The sequence below is a fragment of the Plasmodium vivax genome, chromosome 10 (genome assembly GCF_000002415.2).
Source record: "Plasmodium vivax chromosome 10, whole genome shotgun sequence".
NCBI classification, from domain to species: Eukaryota; Apicomplexa; class Aconoidasida; order Haemosporida; family Plasmodiidae; genus Plasmodium; species Plasmodium vivax.
In genome coordinates, this window is record NC_009915.1 from 571,889 (window position 1) to 588,658 (window position 16,770).

A 16,770-nucleotide genomic window follows, 5' to 3' on the forward strand; every position below is an offset into this window, starting at 1 on the left:
CAGTCCCGTGGGCACCTCCGCGCGGTGCAAAATGGGTGAGCCGCCACGGAGGGAAGCGGCACCGTTTGGGGCAACTCCTCACATACACTCCTGGCCGCGAATCCTCGCTTCCTCGCCGCTCCCCTCGCCGCGAATCCTCGCTTCCTCACCGCTAACCCTCAGCGCGTGACGGGGCGAAACTTGGTCAGCTCGCGCAGGAAGGGGTGGAGGAACTTCTTGCGGCGCCTGCGGGAGTCGCGCCGGATGGTGGTGGCCTTGGGGTGGACGTTCCAAACCATGACGGTGTGGTCGTCCGAGGCGGAGACCATGTAGGGGAACTTGGAGGAGGCGAGGGGCCAGATGGCGATGCTGACGGTGGAGGCGTGGCCATTTATCACATCCAGAAGGAACCCCTTGGTTTTATGCCAAATGTAAATTAAGCTATCCTCACTCCCGCTAATCACATAGTCCTCTTTCTTCCCCCCGAAGGTGGAGTGCACGATGAATCTCCCCTGCTTGTGCCCCCGATACGTCTGAATGATATACCTGTGTTTCACATCCCACAATTTCACAGTGGGTCTCTGGTCGGCTATGTTCACCAAGATGTGATTATACAAGCTGGAGGCACACACAGATGTGATGGTATCATATTCGGGCAAAATGTATAGCTCCTTCTTTATAGCAAAATCGATTACGCGTACGTTCTTATCTGAAGGAACTGCAATGAGGTACTTTTCATTGTTTGTAAAAACGAAATTTTGTATCCTCGTGCTGAAGGACCAGGCGTAGAGGACAGAAAAGCCCTTCAATTCTTTGTTCAATTTGGTGCAGAATATTTTTTTATCAAATGCAGAGGATATAATCGTAGAGTCATCCTTCGACCAGTAAATGGATGTGATGGGCCCATTATGCATCGTCAGACTTAATTTTTTTTTATTACTTTTTGGGCTCCAAATGATGATATTAGAATCGTTAGAACCAGACACTAGGTACTTACTGTTGTGGCTCCAGATGACGTAACTGACCCCGTCTACGTGCCCATTCCATTCTCTCAACTTGTTAAATGGGTAAAGACCCTTCCAAAGAATTATGCTCTTGTCCTTACTTGCAGATGCTATGTACTTTCCATTCTTCGATACATTCACGTACCACACCTCGTCCTTATGCCCTTGCAAAATTTTTATGCAATAGTATGGCAGCTTTATCTTTTTACACTGGTGGTTTTTTAGCAAAGACAGGGTGAATGTTTTTCTGCCGGACTCTTCGCACATTCCGTGGTGGGTCCCGTCTTGTCTGGCGCATTGCTTCCTCCTCTCTTCCTTCACTTCTCTATCGTCGTGTTTCCCCTCCGGGTGCACACTGCGGTGATTGTGGCCCGCCTGCGGATGGAGCGTCTCCTCCACACCGTTGCACCCTTTAGGGGGCGCCTTCTCCCCCTTTTTAGCGGCTCCGATGGATTCATTTCCCCCATCCTGCGCATTGGCAAATCCGTCGTTCGGGTTCATCACATTCTTCGCACCGGGTAGGCTACTACCCTGCTGAATTTTATGCTTTCCTACGATTAGCTCACTTGGTGTCTCTCCCTTCCGCTGTTCGCTCGTCGACCCGTTGAGGGTGCATATTTTGGGCCCGCTGCTCGCAATTTTGGCGTACTTCCTGCACGCCGTCGATTTGGCGGTTTTCATGATGGCCTCCTTCAGGCAGGGGAAGGGGTTGGCGAACAGTGCGGCTGCGGTGGTGGTAGCGGTGGTGGTAGCGGCGGTCTTCGCAGTGGCAGTGGTAGTGACATCCGCGCCGCTCCTCCTCGGAGATGTGCGGGTCTGCTCCCCCGGCTGCATCGCGCTCTTCAGCTTGGTGTTTTTCCTCACAGGCTGGCCACCGGTCACGTTGAAGTGGTTCTCCCCCTCCAGTTCGTCGTCCCACAGGAGGGTAGTCGCGCCCATGTAGTTGGCAGGCTTATCGGGCGGCTCGTTTAGCGGCGACTCGTTTAGCAGCGTTTCGTTCAGCGGCGCCTCGTTTAGCGGCGCCTCATTCAGCAGCGTCTCGCTGGAGGCGAACTCGCAGGGAAGGCCCCCGTCCGCGCCCGCGTGGTCTAGCCTGACGTAGGCGTCCGACCCTTCTAAGTCTGCACGGCCACTCTTCGGATTGGGATTCGCCTTGTGGTAGTACAGGGAGGACTCCCCCCCCACGTGCTGGTGGTACCTAGAGAAGTCGCTCACACAAAGGTTCATTTCGTCCTCCTGTTTGGAATTCTTTTTTTTACTGAAGCATGAGTTGGTGGCACGGTCCACTTGGTCATCGCCACCCAATTTTTTCTGCTTCTTAAATTCAAGTGTCTTGGCTTGGCACGCTGCGTTGTAGGGGGTGGCTGCTTTAACTCGCGGCGTCTTCTCCTCGATTGCGGCACCCGCCCCGATGGCGGCACTATGCTCGATGGAGGCGTCGAGCTCCCCCCGCCCCTTCTTCCCCTGCAAGAGCGCGCTTATGAGTTTCGCCTCGGAGAAGTTGTTATGGAAAAGGCAGTTGTCCACCTGGTACTTGAGCGACTGGTGCAGCAAAATGGCTAGTCTCCTCGGGGGAAGAATAACATGTTCAGGTAACAAGCGATTCATTTTTTCAAACAGTAATTTACGCGAATTTTTGATTTTCATTTGGTAATTTTTTTGTCTCTTCTTTGTCAAGTGGGTACTATTCAGGGACATAAAAAAAGTGGTACACTCGTGTAATCTGTTATAGGTATCCTCATCGAAGCAGAATTTGGCTAGTCGGTTTCTTAAACACCTCAGAGCAGCAAAGTGCTTCCCTTCATATAGATATTCTATAAAACATTGCTCATACAGTAGGAAGGAAATTGCTTTGACGATTTTTTTATGCACACGTATGCTTTTCAAATTACGGATTGCACTTTTCCATTTCCCCGCGAGGACATTTTTATGCATTTCCTTTACTAATGGTTGCTCTAATTCTATGCCACTTTCTAATTCTAAATGTTTGGCTGATTTTTTATAACCCATGTTTTTTATGGCCTGAATTAGGAGGAGGATGACGTCTTTCTTTAGGAGTCCTTCCCATATGGAGTCGCTGGTGCTCGGGTTGTGATTTCCCTCGCTGGCCTTTCTGCGCTTGTGGTGTTTGCCTCGGTTTGGGGCGCGGCTTGAGCTGGCGTAGCTGCCGCGGCTCTCGCTGAAGTCGCTGCTTCGGCCGCCGCAGCAGCTGCTGCTACAACTGCTGCTGGGCGGGCTGCAATAGCAGCTGCTCTGGCTGCTCCGGTGGTTCCGATACCCCCTGCTGCGACTGCCGTCGTCGCCGCTACCGTCGCTACCGCCGCTATCACTATCGCTATGACCCACTCCATTTTCCCTTTTTTTCTTTTTCTTCTTCTTTTTTTTTTTCTCATTTCCTTTGATCTCTCCTCCCGTGGGCTTTTCCCCTCTAGTCCTCTTCAGTTTATGCATCCCGTTTCCCTCCAGGCCATTTCCCCCGCCCTGCTTTTCCCATTCCTCATGCTCGGGGTAATCTTCCTGTCCGCCTCCCGCAGCGACGTCCAAATAAAACTGGGGCTCGTTCGGGTGGGCCCAACTAAACTCGCGATTATTACAAAGAGGAACAACGGCACTGCCACCCTGCGTGTAGGCGCACACTCCATTGGACGTGGCTTTGTCTACGTCGATCCGCTCGCCATACTTTGCACAGTGGCTACTCGTTATGTTGGGTACCCCCTCCTGTGTGTACTCACTCGTATGTACCTTCTCCGTACAGAACGAAGAGGACGCAATTCCATTTTGAGTATTGCCTTCCAAAGAATTTAACATATTCCAGTGTTTGAATTTTTTCTTAATAACATGACTTGTTTCCTCCTGTCTTTTTCTTTTTTCGCGATTAATGATGCTTGTTACATTCATAACGATTATGAGTGGGGGGGGATGTACTTATTTTGTCTGCTGTGGAGGGTCACATTAAAGCGCTACATATAGCTGTACACATATGTGTGTGTGTCGGTCGGCCTCACGTGCGCGAGGCTCGGGCCTTCTCTCGGGATTCGCGAGGGGTGAAGGAACGGATGAACAAAATGGGAAACACGTTTGCGGCAGGAGCTGCCCACGGGATTGCACGGGGGACGTAAAAATTGTGAAAAAATCGAAAAAAAAAAAAAAATAGCTAAAAATCACGATATTTTACCTTAACCGTTCAGGCAAAAAGGGGTAACTTGTCGTGCCCCTCCAAAAAAAAAAAAAAAAAAAGTAACACGAGTAGCACAGGTAAAACGCGCAATACACGTGATAAACGTAATTCGCTCTATCCGCGCGTTAGCGGCTGTAAACTCCTTTCACGCACGAAGTGGCAAAAACGTTATTCGGGTGCAGCATCAATACGCATAGGGTTAAGCGGTAAAGGGCAAAGGGAAACGCGTGTGTACGTGCCACTTATGCTGGCAAAAAAACGTACGAGACGAAGGGGGGGGAAAAAGGCGCAAAAAGGCGAAAAAAGTGGCTCCTTCGCCTTCAGCGTAAGAAAGTTTCGCTTTTCCGTTTTTACAATTCGCCTAACACCACCCCTTTTTTTCCTTGTTCCCTTGGCGAATGGTTTCGTTTGGGACTTTTGCGTTTCCCCCTATTCTGCTCGTTCCGTTTGTGCTTGTTTACTTGTAATTTTGTTTGTGAGCTTTGCTGGTTGGTCCTTCTTTGCAATGTGAAGAATGGCCAGTTTGCCTCGTCAGCCGGGCAAGGTGGCTTCATTCGTTCGATTCGCTCCTTCGCTTCACTCGTTAGCTATGCCTGCTTTATATATATATATATATATATATATATGTATGTATGTATATATTTTTTTTTTTTTTTTTTCTTCTGCCTTCCACATTCACATCAATTTGCTCCTCCCGCTCGTGGCCTTTTTTTTTTTAAATTCGCATGGCTTTATGTCGTGTACGGATGCGCTAGGCACTCCCTCACATGTGTGCCCCCCCCTCGGCGTGCATACGCTCATAACGCGCATACTTCCATACATGAACGCGTGTACCCCTGTACGCGTGCACATGGGCGTATCCCTTCGCATGCGGTCATATGCCGGCGCCACTGAGCGCTCAAAGGCGTACACTTTTATGTTTTCATTTAAACGATCGTGTGCCTGCACATATCTACATGCATCGGTACATGTGCGTTACGGTGAGCACCATCTGATCGCGCGTTGGAAGTGGAGGGAAGGGTGATGGGGTCCTATCATTCATCAGGGTTATGGCAGTGAACAGAAAAGGGGGGAGGATAAAAAAAAAAAAAAATAGCCCCAATTTTTTTTTCTCCTTCGGGTGGTGAGTCTTCCCGCTCGCTGTGCTACCCAAGTTAGGTGCCCCCTTTGTACGTCCCCGTCCGTGGCAAATGGAAAAAGCGGCTTATTAAGCAAACCCCATTTGGAAACCAAGCTGCTGCTGGGCTGAGTTCGCACGTACATTGTTTAGCGCCCCTGGGTTATATATTTCCCCGTAAGGGCACTCCCCTATATTGGGAAAAGAACAAGCGGGTAAGCACAAACACGCACAGCCGTTTATTTGCCTACTGAAAGGGGTCACCCCCCCTTATGTAAAACCATCAATATGGATGAACAGCATTTCGGGAGGTCTCACTGTGGGGAAGTCATCTCATGAAAGCGTTTTCTTCAAAAAAGAAAATAAAAAAAAAAAACAAAGTTTACTTTTTACCTTCCCCCTTTTTTGCACACACAGGAGGGGGGTGAAAAAACGCACTGCTCATGTGCCATACAAATAGGTACAACTACCTTGCGTTGCCAAGTGTAAAAAGGAAAAATGAGCAAAAAGTTCTTTTGAGTGAACGGGTGTGGAAGGGCAACAAATGGCGCGCTTTCGCAATGCGTCAAAATTTCCATCCTGGCGCTCAATGCTTTTCACGAGGGGGTTAAAGTAGACAAAGCGAAATGGGCGGGAAAAACGGGCCAACAACACCTGCGCAGACATTCAACCGTAGCTGCTACGCGGGTTTTGCCAAGATGGCCTGCTAGATTGCCATTCTTTGGCGCGCTACCTGTCCACGCAAGGAACATTTCTGTCCCATTTTTTTTCACCTTCACAAAATGGGTCGCCCTCCCAATTTGTGCCGCATCATTTGGGGGGGGTGTTCCCCATGGAGAGGGTCAACCGTGCTCACATTTTTCACGTAGCTGGTGGGTAGGCCACTCATGATGTGAAGAGAGGTATGGGACATTTTGGAAAACACTTGGTGGAATGACCCCCTTGGTTTTACTTCCCCTTTTTTGAACGAAAAAAATGTGAAAGGAAATTTGCTAACGTACCTTCTCTCCCAGTTAACCACTTCACCTTTGCGTTGTCTAACTCGGTGACAGTGAGGCAATACCACATTGTGAGGTTCCCTTGGGGGAGGAGGATTTATGTGGGCTGTTCCACCTGCACAGGTGTCATTCCCAAAATGAGAGTCAGAGGAAGAAAGGACCCCTCCTCACCAACGTTTATGAAAAATCCGTTCTATACATTTCACACAGTTATACGCGAGGAGAAAAAAAAAAAATAAATAAATAAAATAACTGCAAAGAATGGAATGCAATTGTGTCCCCCTTGTGGGTGTTGCAAAATGGGATGCTTCTCTGCCGGATAATCGTTACGATGTTGATTTACTTCTCTCCAGGTGAACGTGTATGTTCATTTTGTGGTGGGAAGGTTGTCACTGCAACGTGTAGTGATGGTATTGCCTCCCTTTTTTTTTTTTTTTTTTTTTTTTTTTTCGGTGGGCGATTTCTTCCCGCACGATTTTCTTACCCAGAATATGCATTCCATTTTTTCGCGGCTGTTTATATTCCCCCTCTTCTTTGCAATTAACCCGGAGGAGGTAAGTTACAGTCCCAGCAGTTGGCAAAACGTTTTTCTCTTTACACGTTCGCGGATTTTTGGCGTGGACTGATGGGGATGCGACATTGCTCACAACTGTGCCGATTTTTTTTTCTTTTTTTTGTACATAATTGAAACGCGTGAAGGGGGGAAGTGGCCCATCGCGCGAAGGTAGCTGCGAGGGTTGCTGCGGGGGTACCTGAGCGCATACCTGCGGCACGCTATACGTACCCCTACGACGTGCCTAACCCGCTGACGAGGGGGAGTTCCTTTTTTCCCCGCGCGGATGTTCTTGTTTAGGAAAAAGGAAAGGGACAAGGCGGAGGAGAAAAGGGAAAGGGCCAAGGGGGAGGACGAAGTGGTAAGCGAAGAGAAGGCGGAGGAGAAGGCCCCAGTCAGCAACCCCTTTCAGAACATCCAAAAGGGCAGCCAGGAGGGGAAGACAGAAAGCGATTCGTTGCAACATGAGGGGGAAAAGGAGGGGGAGAGGAAAAAGAAAAAGAAAAACAGCCTAGAGGAGAAGAAGCACACAGGGGGGGTGCCCCAGGAAGGGGAGAAAAATGAGAAAGAGCTATCCCCCCAAATGGGAAGCACCGGAAGCGGTGAAAATACGAACGGGCAGGCAAAGCACAGCAAAGTTGCGCTGGAGGAAGGGACCCCCCCGAGTGGTAGTAGCCATGTCCGGAGAGACACATACAGATTGATTCCCAACGGAATGAAAAAGAAAAAAATTAACCTGTACAGCTCATCGAGCTCTTCAGACGCCTCTTCAAATGAAGACCTATTTAGCGGTAAAATTAAGAGGAAAATGGAGCCCCTGGAAGGGGGGGAGTACGACCAAATTAGGAAGAAGGACAGGAGGGAGGAACCGCAAGGAGGCAACCACGTCGGCAGTGGTTCCACTACCAGCAAAGCAGCTAGTGGGAACAGCAAGATCATTGCCAACCTCAGCAGCGGGGGGGAGAAATTGATCTTCTTAACTAAAAGGGACCGAGAGGAAATGAAGCGAAAGGGGGGTAAACGAGAAGGTGAGAGCACTCCTTTGGGGGAGGAAGACCACCCGAGGGGGAAACTCCAGGGGAAGGAGGTGGAAGAGGCGAGGGGGAGGAAGAAGCAGATCGGTACGAATGCCCACTCGAAGGATGAGAGGCGCAGTCTGAGGAGGAACTCCGAGTCGAATGAGGGAAGCGGCGAAAGTGACGGAAGCGGCGGAAGAGGCGAAAGCAGCGGAAGAAGCCGACGGGGCTCCCCACGCCGCTCGGGCGAGGCGCACACCTACGCGAAGGTGGAGTCGTCCCTGGCGGAGCTGAACATGCTGAACATCGGCGCCATCGAGCGGGAGAGCCAGCGGGAAAAGGAGCTGGAAATCATCAAGCAGCAATACTTGGGACTAAACAAGAAGAAGAAGAAGATGCAGAAGCCGTCGGAGAAATTTAGGAACATCTTTAACTTCGAATGGGATCAATCGGAGGACACGTCGAAAAACGACACGAACCCGTTGTACCAGAACAGGCTGGAGCCGCAGCTGCTGTTCGGGCGAGGGTACATCGCAGGCATAGACGTCCGAGAGCAGAGGAAGAAAAATAATTTCTACGACAAGTTGGTGCAGAATAGGATTAACTTTAGTGTGCGGAAGGGGGCGATTGAGGAGGGTTCCCTCAGGAGGGGTCCCCACCACAGGGGCGGCCCCAACGTGGTTAGCGGTTGGGAGAGCGGTGTGGCGGGCGGCAGCACAAATGGTGCATCTAGTAGCGGGACCGTTGGCTTGCCGAGCCGCCTGGGCCCGTCGGCCCTGGCGAACACGCCGAACCCAATGGAGCACCTGACGAACCCGAGCAACCACTCGCTGAGCAGAAGCAAAACGGGGGAATTCATCTACGAGCCAAAAGTGAACAATATCATCCGGGACGTCCACAACAAACACTGGAGCGAGAAGAAGAGGGAAGAAATGACGGACAGGGACTGGAGGATTTTTAGAGAGGACAACGAAATTTACATCAAAGGAGGAATCGTCCCACCACCCATCAGACGATGGGAAGAGTCGAACCTTTCTAGCGATTTGTTAAAAGCTATTAAGAAGGCTAAATATGAAAAGCCCACTCCAATCCAGATGCAAGCCATTCCGATAGCCCTCGAAATGAGGGATCTAATTGGAATTGCAGAAACGGGTTCAGGAAAAACAGCCGCGTTTGTTTTGCCTATGCTTGCTTATGTGAAGCAGCTCCCCCCATTGACCTATGAAACGTCGCAAGATGGGCCGTACGCTCTCATTATCGCCCCGTCGAGAGAACTAGCCATCCAGATTTTCGACGAAACGAATAAGTTTGCCTCCTACTGCTCCTGTAGAACGGTGGCAGTGGTGGGAGGAAGAAACGCAGAGGCACAAGCATTCGAGCTGAGAAAGGGAGTGGAGATCATCATAGGGACCCCAGGAAGGATACACGATTGTTTGGAAAAAGCATACACCGTTTTAAATCAGTGCAATTATGTAATACTAGATGAAGCAGACCGTATGATGGACATGGGGTTTGAAGACTCCGTGCATTTTATTTTAGACAAAATACCAACGACCAATTTGAAGTCGGAAGATGACGCTTTAGCATTACAGGAGGAGATGATGGCCAAGGCGGGGCATCGCCTCTACAGATTGACGCAGATGTTTTCTGCAACTATGCCACCAGCTGTGGAGAGACTTTCTAGGAAGTACCTGAGAGCCCCAGCCTACATCTCCATTGGAGACCCTGGGGCTGGAAAAAGATCCATAGAGCAAAAATTAGAATTCACAACGGAGGGGAAGAAAAAGCAGAAGTTGCAAGAAATCCTAGAGGAGTACGAAGCACCCATCATCGTCTTCGTAAACCAGAAGAAAGTGGCAGACATCATTGCTAAATCGATTAGCAAAATGAAGTTCAGGGCAGTCGCTCTGCATGGGGGTAAGGCACAGGAGCTGAGAGAGCAAACGCTAAATTCTTTTAAAAATGGAGACTTTGACATTTTAGTAGCGACAGATGTGGCTGGAAGAGGTATCGACGTGCAGGGGGTCAAACTGGTTATAAATTTTGATATGCCTAAGGACATTGAGTCGTACACGCACAGGATTGGGCGTACTGGGAGAGCCGGCATGAAGGGCATGGCCATCTCGTTCGTCACCGAGCAGGACTCCCACCTGTTTTACGACTTGAAGCAGTTCCTCATATCCTCCAACAACATCGTGCCCATGGAGCTCGCCAACAACCCCGCGTCGAAGGTCAAGCCCGGCTCCGTCCTGCACGCCCCGAAGAAGCCCCACGCGGTGTTTAAGGGGTAGTGCAGAGGTAGCGCGGGGGTAGTGCCGGGGTAGTGCCGAGGTAGTGCCGAGGTACTCCCATAGGGGGGGGAGGAGAACGGAGAACGGAAAACGAAGGACGAAGAACCACAAATTACAAACCGCCAACCGCTAACCACCTTTGTGTACACTCGAAAGCCTCGCGGAAACATTATCACACCGTTGTGGAAGTTTTTTTTTTTTTTTTTTTTTTTTCCCTAGAGGGGTACCTACCGGGGGGTGCCAAGCGGGTCGAACCCCTGCGCACAGACGACCTGGCCCACCTGCACACGAAGGGGCACGCCCCCCTTTTTAGGGGGCGTCTGTACACCGCAGCGTCTTTTTCCCATCAGGAGGTACCGCAAGTGGAACATTTGCATACCGTGTTGGTTCCCCCCGAAACTCCGCGCAGCGGATGAAGTTATTTATTTATTTATTTTTTTTTTTTTTTATTTTTTTTTTTTTTTTTTTTCATGGAGTTGGCCCGCGGGGAGTTAGCTTGCCCGTACGCACACGCGTATGCGCGCGTTTGTTTCTTTTATTTTCGTCCGTTCGTTCGGTCCTTCCTTTTTTTTTACTTCTTTTCTTCTTTTCTTCTTCATTTTTTTCGCTTTCCTTTTTTTTTTTACGGCGCAACGCAACTGCGGTAGGTGGGCTCTTCCAAGTGACCATTTCGATTTGCCAAAAGCGGGCGTGTGTAGACCCCCGTTTGTGCTCTGTTAAGTGGTGAAACGGTGACGCGGTAAAGGGTAAACGGTAAAGGGCAAACGGAAAAGGGGATCACCGCTCCGTCACCGCTCCGTCACCGCTCCGTCACCGCTCCGTCACCGCTCCATCACCGCTCCGTCACCGCTCCATCACCGCTTCATCACCGCTTCATCACCGCTCCGTCACCGCTCCATCACCGCTCCGTCACCGCTCCGTCACCGCTTCATAACCGTTTGGCCCTCCGTATGAGGGCGGCCGACACAACAGTGCGGACACGTAAAAGGATGAGCCGTGCGGGCGGGCAAGATGGAGGACTACGCCACAGAAGCAGATGCGCCAAGGACAGACAAAAGGTACCTTTCGTACCTCCCAATCGTTTTAGAAAATATGATGAAGGTGAATAAGGGGCCGGGGAAAATCACGAGCTTCCATGCGTCCAAAGTGCCAGACATATCGATCAAGAATTACGTCGAACGGATTGGAAAGTACACAGGGTGCAGTAATGAATGTTTTGTTCTCCTAATAATTTACCTCGACAGGATAGTTAAGGTAAATGAAGACATCAGTTTGTCTCTCCTCTGCATACACAGACTGCTCATTACGGCCACAATGATTGCCGCGAAGTTTTTCGACGATTTGTATTACTCTAATGCTTTTTATGCCAAGGTCGGGGGGGTTTCCACGGAGGAAATTAACAAGCTGGAGGGGACGTTTCTCCACCTGATCGATTACAATTTGTTTGTCTCTTCGGAGGAGTACGATCTGTATAGGCACTCCATATCGTTGGCGGTCGAGCGGTACTTGCGCAGGACCCGCCGCGGGGGGAAGTGCGTGGGGAAGTGCGCCGGGAAGTGCGCCGCTAAACACGGCGCTAAACGCGCGGAGTGGGCAGCGCCCGTTGCAAAGCCCTACAACCTGTTCAACTACACCGCTCCACACAGGACCAACATAATATTCCTGAAGCCGGGGGACGGCCCCCACCATTTTCAGGCTCCGCGCGGGGGTAGCGGCCGGAGATGAGACGCAAATGAGTTCTCCCATGTGGTATCCTCCCCCGCGAAGCGCCCCCTTATTTTAACGCTGATTTGGTGTCCTTTTTTTTTTTTTTTTTTTTTTTTTTTTTGTAACATCTTCTCCCTTACATGCATACAGAGGGGTACATTTACGTATGTATATGTCCCCCTTTGGCAACTTTCCACTTGCACGTGCACTTCCACTTGCACTTCCTCTTTTTTTCCCCGACCGTGGTGCGAGATGATTCCCCTTTTGATGTTATTCGTTGGTGGGAGTTGACCCATCTTGTGTAGTGTCTCCCCAATTTGATGTCCAACGGGGTGGGTCAAATGGAGGGGAAAAAAAAAAATAAAAAACGCATCACAGTTATACTAACCAATTGCACAGCGCGTGTGAGCACCCAGACCGATTCGTCTTCCCCCCCGAAATGCATACATGGCGAAAGGGGGTCTCCTCTTCATGGGGGAGAGATACAATGGTACCAGAACTTACCCATGTGGGGAAGTACCCCTTTTGCGCCTACCGCTCGTTCGCGCTGACCCTTTAAATCATCTCCGCGTGGGCAAAGAAAACGGGTGTAGCGTTATACAGGCCAAGTTCAACCCACGTGGGAGGGCATCGTAGCGGGTAAAGGCGATCGTCCCGACTGAGCGCACGTCATATGTGTACAACGGGCGATTGTAAAACTGTGCGCAGTGGGGGTATCCACTTTGGTTTAAAAAAAAAAAAAAAAAATTACCACCCTAGCTGAGAGTAGCTTCCAAGCAGTTCACCGCACGGAGAAAAAAAGGCTCACCAAAGAGGGACCACAGAAGAGGAGCCCCAAAAGAGGAACCACTGAAGAGGAGCCCCAAAAGAGGAACCACTGAAGAGGAGCCCCAAAAGAGGTGTTTTCTTTTTTTGGCAAACGAAAACCCCATTGCGGCGGCTCACCGTTTCGCCCATTCGCATGTGCGCGAGGAGTGCCCGCAAGTCAGCCGCCAAGCAGATAGCCCCTTCTTCTCCTGCAAGCACCCCCAACCGCCAAGATGGAAATCCTGCCGCTAAGTGACTGCTCAGGGGAGAAGAAGCAAGAGGAGAGGGAAGCCGTAGTGGAACATGGCCGCGGGTTCAAGAGGTGGAACCCGTACGTTGACAATGGAGGGTAAGTCAAAAGGGGGGGGGAGGGAATAACCCATTGGGAGAAAATCGGTCCTGCAGGGGGGGAGTGACACCCACATGGCATAGTGAAGAAGAGAAAGGATAGAGCCACGGCCATCACGCTAAGGAGACATAGCAGTGGGCTCTCCTCCTCCAAATGGGCAGCAAACCTTAGGGGACGAATTACCCAACCGGTTTTTTTTTCCCCACAGATGGGGGTTGTCGCCTCTTCATCTTCACAAAGGAGACGAATTATACTCTTAGCAAAACGCCACACATGAGTGTTCATTTTTTTTTTTTCCTTTTTTTAATTCCTCCCTTTCAACAGAACCGTCATCGGAGTGACCGGCAAGGACTACGTCATCCTGGCCGCGGACACGAGGCTGTCCCTGTCCTACTCAATTTACACCAGGCATTGCCCCAAAATATCAAAGCTGTAAGGGGTTGAGCGGATGAGCGGATGAGCGGATGAGCGGATGAGCGGATGAGCGGATGAGCGGTTGAGCGGTTGAGCGGTTGAGCGGTTGAGCGGATGAGCGGTTGAGCGGTTGAGCGGTTGAGCGGCGGAGCAGTTAAGCGGCTAAGCTGATGAACAGCTGAACAGCTGAATAGCCTCTTCGCTAGACGAACAGGGTGGAGGCCACCCATAATGACTCATTGCCCCTCCTTCCCCCCATCTGCAGAACGGATAAGTGCATTATCGGCTCCTCCGGGATGCAGTCCGACATTAAGACGTTACACTCGTTGTTGAAGGTAAGAAGAGGGAGTTGAGCGGCGGTTAAGCTAGCGGGCACGCGAAGAGTTAAGAGGGAGGGCTAACCAAGCGGGAGGCCGATCGACTTGCTTACCCACCTTCACCGCAACCACTTCACCGCTGCCCCTTCACCGCTACCACTCCACCGCTGCCCCTTCACCGCTACCACTCCACCGCTGCCCCTTCACCGCTACCACTCCACCGCTGCCCCTTCACCGCTACCACTCCACCGCTACCATTTCACCGCTACCCCTCCCCTGTGCAGAAAAAAATTGAACTGTTCGTGCTGGAGCACGCGCACTACCCGGACATCCACGTCATAGCGAGGCTGCTCTGCGTGATCCTCTACAGCAGGAGGTTTTTCCCCTACTATACGTTTAACCTGCTGGCTGGAGTGAGCAACGACAGTAAGGGAGTCCTCTACAATTACGATGCTATTGGGTCTTATTGTGAAGCGACTCACTCCTGCGTTGGAAGCGGGTCGGCACTCATCCTCCCCATATTAGATAACCGAATGGAACAGAAGAACCAGCTGATCAAAAACTTAAATTTCAACCTGAGGGACGATCTCGATTTTGTGAAAGACGCGATTACGTCGGCCACGGAGAGGGACATATACACTGGGGATTCAACGGAGATTTATATTATCGACCAGATGGGCGTCAACACCACCTCGCTGGAGCTGAAGCAGGACTAGGGGAGAGTTGAGCGGTGGGCGGTGAGCGGTTCAGGGGGGTTCGCCAATGTGGCCTCATTTGTGTGGATTCACCTTTGTGGCCTCACCTATGTAGCTTCACCTATGTGGCCTCACCTATGCCTTTTCCCCCGCGAAGAGCGCTGCCCCTTCCCTTCGCAAGCTCGTCAAAAAAATGGGGGCACCGCACAGGTAGGTGACACCCCCTGCCACGGTGCCCATGTTGCATGTGACTACATTTAGCTGCGCTTAACTGCTATTAGCTGCGTTTTCCGCGCTTTCCGCGTTTTTCCCTTTTTGCGAACCACGAAATGTTAACTGTGCGGCGTGCACACGGAGGAGAACAAAGCAAAAGCGCACCCAAGTGAAAAAAAAAAAAAAAAAAAAAAAAAAAAATTCCACGTTGAACAAATGCTCCATTTTAATTTCCCTCGGCATATAACCCTTTTAAAAGGGCACCCATGTTAGTGCTCATTTGGAGGGAGGCAAAAACATTCTTCAGGGTTACCAAAAAGGGGAGCATAAGAAAAGGAAAAAAAGAACAAACTGGGGTGAACAGGGCTCATGCCACTTGGGTTTTCCCCACTGCCGAGTACACCCCCTCGGAGGAATTAAGCATGCGCTTGAGCGTGCGTGTATCCCGTGCGGAAACTCATCGCACATGTGCACATGCGCACGTTCGGACGCATTTGGGCGCCCAGTCCCCTGGACATCCGCCGCCCCGATGAAGGGGCACTAAGGAGTGAACACCAAAGGGGGAATGGCAAAGAGGTTAAAAAAAAAAGAAGTGCTAAAAGGGCAAAAAAAAAAAAAAAAAGGCACTAAAGGGGACAGCAAAATAAAAGGCACACAAACTGCAATCAGCGTAATCATCACAATCATCGTAAGAACCTCAAAAGGCAACCGCAAATGCCGCGCGCGAAGGAGCTCGCACCACTCCCCGCACGCACACCCCCTGTGTTAACACGATATGTTCCACTTGCCGGCACCAAACCAGGGCGCACCTACCCGTTCATGTGCTCACCATCAGCCAACGTGTGAAACGAACTGAGCGAGGGACAAGTGCGCACATATATCACCCATGCTTGGATATTTTTACGCAGGCTGATCGTAGTTCTGCTGTTCTGCTGCCCTACTTCTTTACGTTTTGCTGTTCTACTTCTTTACACTTTGCTGCTCTCCCGGTTTACGTCACCACCGCGAAGCGAACAAAATGGACTCCATCAGAAGGAACATACTCAGCGGCAGACTCTGCACCACGCTGGGGATAAAATTCCAACCCAGGGACTTCCCCAAATTTTACGCAAAAAATCACTTCAGCACAGACAATGAAGAGAAAAGTGAAACAAAAGGGAAACACACGAACGTCAAGGAAAAGAAACCAAATGGGTTACAAATTGACTGCGAAATTAAGAGTCCTTTGAAGGAGTTTTTAAACACGGACACTGCGTCCAGAGTGTTTGTTCTGAAATATGCGTGGAAATACATTAAGGAAAATAACTTGCAAAATCCAAACACGAAGAGGAAGATAATACCCGATGAGAAGTTGAAGAACGTGCTCGAAAAGGATGAAGTGGACATGCTGGAGGTGCCCAAGTTGTTGTTCCGCCACATGTCGTCCATCAGGAAGGAGTGAGGCTGCGTGTGGGGGCTGCCTGTGCAAACTGCTTATGCAGGCGGTGTTAACTTCGACGGGGAGCGTTTCACACCCTACCCATTCACCTTGCACAAGGTTCCCACAAACCCTTTACGTTAGTGAAGCGTCGCAAAATTGCAGTACCCATTTCGTATTTTTGTTGTGCTGTGCGCGATTTTTGGCATTTTTTTTTTCCCCATTCCTGCCGCTAAACGCTGCTAAATGTTCCCCAAGGAGCAGCCCCCTCACACCGCATCCCCGCTTTGCATGCTCCCTCTTGTGCGGCTGGCGTATGTAAATCGCTTTCCCAAGCCGCGAAAGGGAAGCGCCCCTATCACTTCGCAGACAGTACCAAATGTGGACCCACCACTGGTCAGTGGGCTGATGCATATGAATGAGGACGCATCCCTATATCCTGTTTGTAATTTTTTTTTCATTCCAACTTTATCTCTTCCCCCTTTGTAAATATGACAAATCGAATGGATATTTTAGCAATGCGGTTTAGCTAGCCAAAAGGCAATTGTGTGTGCAAAAAAAAAAAAAAAATAAATAAAAAAAAAAAAATAAATAAAAAAAAAAAATATGAACAGGTCAGGCAACTTTTTCAAAAACATTGCAACGTTTTGTTTTGCTGCAGGGGTTAGAAGTCTGTTGTAGGGCCCTTTCCCCACGTGTGTGCAGACGCTTTGGG

General features: G+C 50.3%; 5 protein-coding genes across 5 annotated transcripts, besides 4 other annotated features; 4 read left to right on the plus strand and 1 right to left on the minus strand.

Moving 5' to 3' along the window:
- Nucleotides 1-158: 158 nt before the first annotated feature.
- Nucleotides 159-4,097, minus strand: PVX_080315 (hypothetical protein, conserved; the record flags this gene model as incomplete). Its single annotated transcript, XM_001613721.1, has 1 exon — nucleotides 159-4,097. The coding sequence occupies exon 1, from the start codon at nucleotides 3,879-3,881 to the stop codon at nucleotides 159-161; it is 3,723 nt and encodes a 1,240-aa protein (XP_001613771.1). The 5' UTR covers nucleotides 3,882-4,097.
- Nucleotides 4,098-7,115: 3,018 nt separating this feature from the next.
- PVX_080320 (pre-mRNA splicing factor RNA helicase PRP28, putative) lies at nucleotides 7,116-10,136 on the plus strand (the record flags this gene model as incomplete). The annotated part of the gene is made up of 1 exon (XM_001613722.1): nucleotides 7,116-10,136. One exon carries the CDS (start codon nucleotides 7,116-7,118, stop codon nucleotides 10,134-10,136), a length of 3,021 nt encoding a protein of 1,006 aa, XP_001613772.1.
- A 786-nt stretch (nucleotides 10,137-10,922) lies between these two features.
- Nucleotides 10,923-10,958: a microsatellite.
- Nucleotides 10,959-11,147: 189 nt separating this feature from the next.
- On the plus strand, nucleotides 11,148-11,861 carry PVX_080325 (cyclin2 related protein, putative; the record flags this gene model as incomplete). The annotated part of the gene is made up of 1 exon (XM_001613723.1): nucleotides 11,148-11,861. One exon carries the CDS (start codon nucleotides 11,148-11,150, stop codon nucleotides 11,859-11,861), a length of 714 nt encoding a protein of 237 aa, XP_001613773.1.
- Nucleotides 11,862-11,983: 122 nt separating this feature from the next.
- On the plus strand, nucleotides 11,984-14,809 carry PVX_080330 (proteasome subunit beta type 1, putative). The gene is made up of 4 exons (XM_001613724.1): nucleotides 11,984-12,999; nucleotides 13,324-13,431; nucleotides 13,679-13,748; nucleotides 14,015-14,809. The coding sequence occupies exons 1-4, from the start codon at nucleotides 12,884-12,886 to the stop codon at nucleotides 14,444-14,446; spliced, it is 726 nt and encodes a 241-aa protein (XP_001613774.1). The 5' UTR covers nucleotides 11,984-12,883; the 3' UTR covers nucleotides 14,447-14,809.
- Nucleotides 12,786-12,811: a microsatellite.
- Nucleotides 13,964-13,995: a microsatellite.
- Nucleotides 14,810-15,239: 430 nt separating the features above from the next.
- Nucleotides 15,240-16,181, plus strand: PVX_080335 (hypothetical protein, conserved). Its single transcript, XM_001613725.1, has one exon. It carries the CDS (start codon nucleotides 15,657-15,659, stop codon nucleotides 16,077-16,079), a length of 423 nt encoding a protein of 140 aa, XP_001613775.1. The 5' UTR covers nucleotides 15,240-15,656; the 3' UTR covers nucleotides 16,080-16,181.
- Nucleotides 15,926-15,945: a microsatellite.
- Nucleotides 16,182-16,770: the final 589 nt, after the last annotated feature.

Bases quoted from the DNA above. Each gene is read 5' to 3' on its own strand.
- PVX_080330 (XM_001613724.1), top strand. From the start codon at position 12,884: ATGGAAATCCTGCCGCTAAGTGACTGCTCAGGGGAGAAGAAGCAAGAG. The intron at 13,432-13,678 runs GTAAGGGGTTGA...CCCCATCTGCAG, and splicing joins TGCCCCAAAATATCAAAGCT to AACGGATAAGTGCATTATCG. The intron at 13,749-14,014 runs GTAAGAAGAGGG...TCCCCTGTGCAG, and splicing joins CGTTACACTCGTTGTTGAAG to AAAAAAATTGAACTGTTCGT.
- PVX_080335 (XM_001613725.1), top strand. From the start codon at position 15,657: ATGGACTCCATCAGAAGGAACATACTCAGCGGCAGACTCTGCACCACG.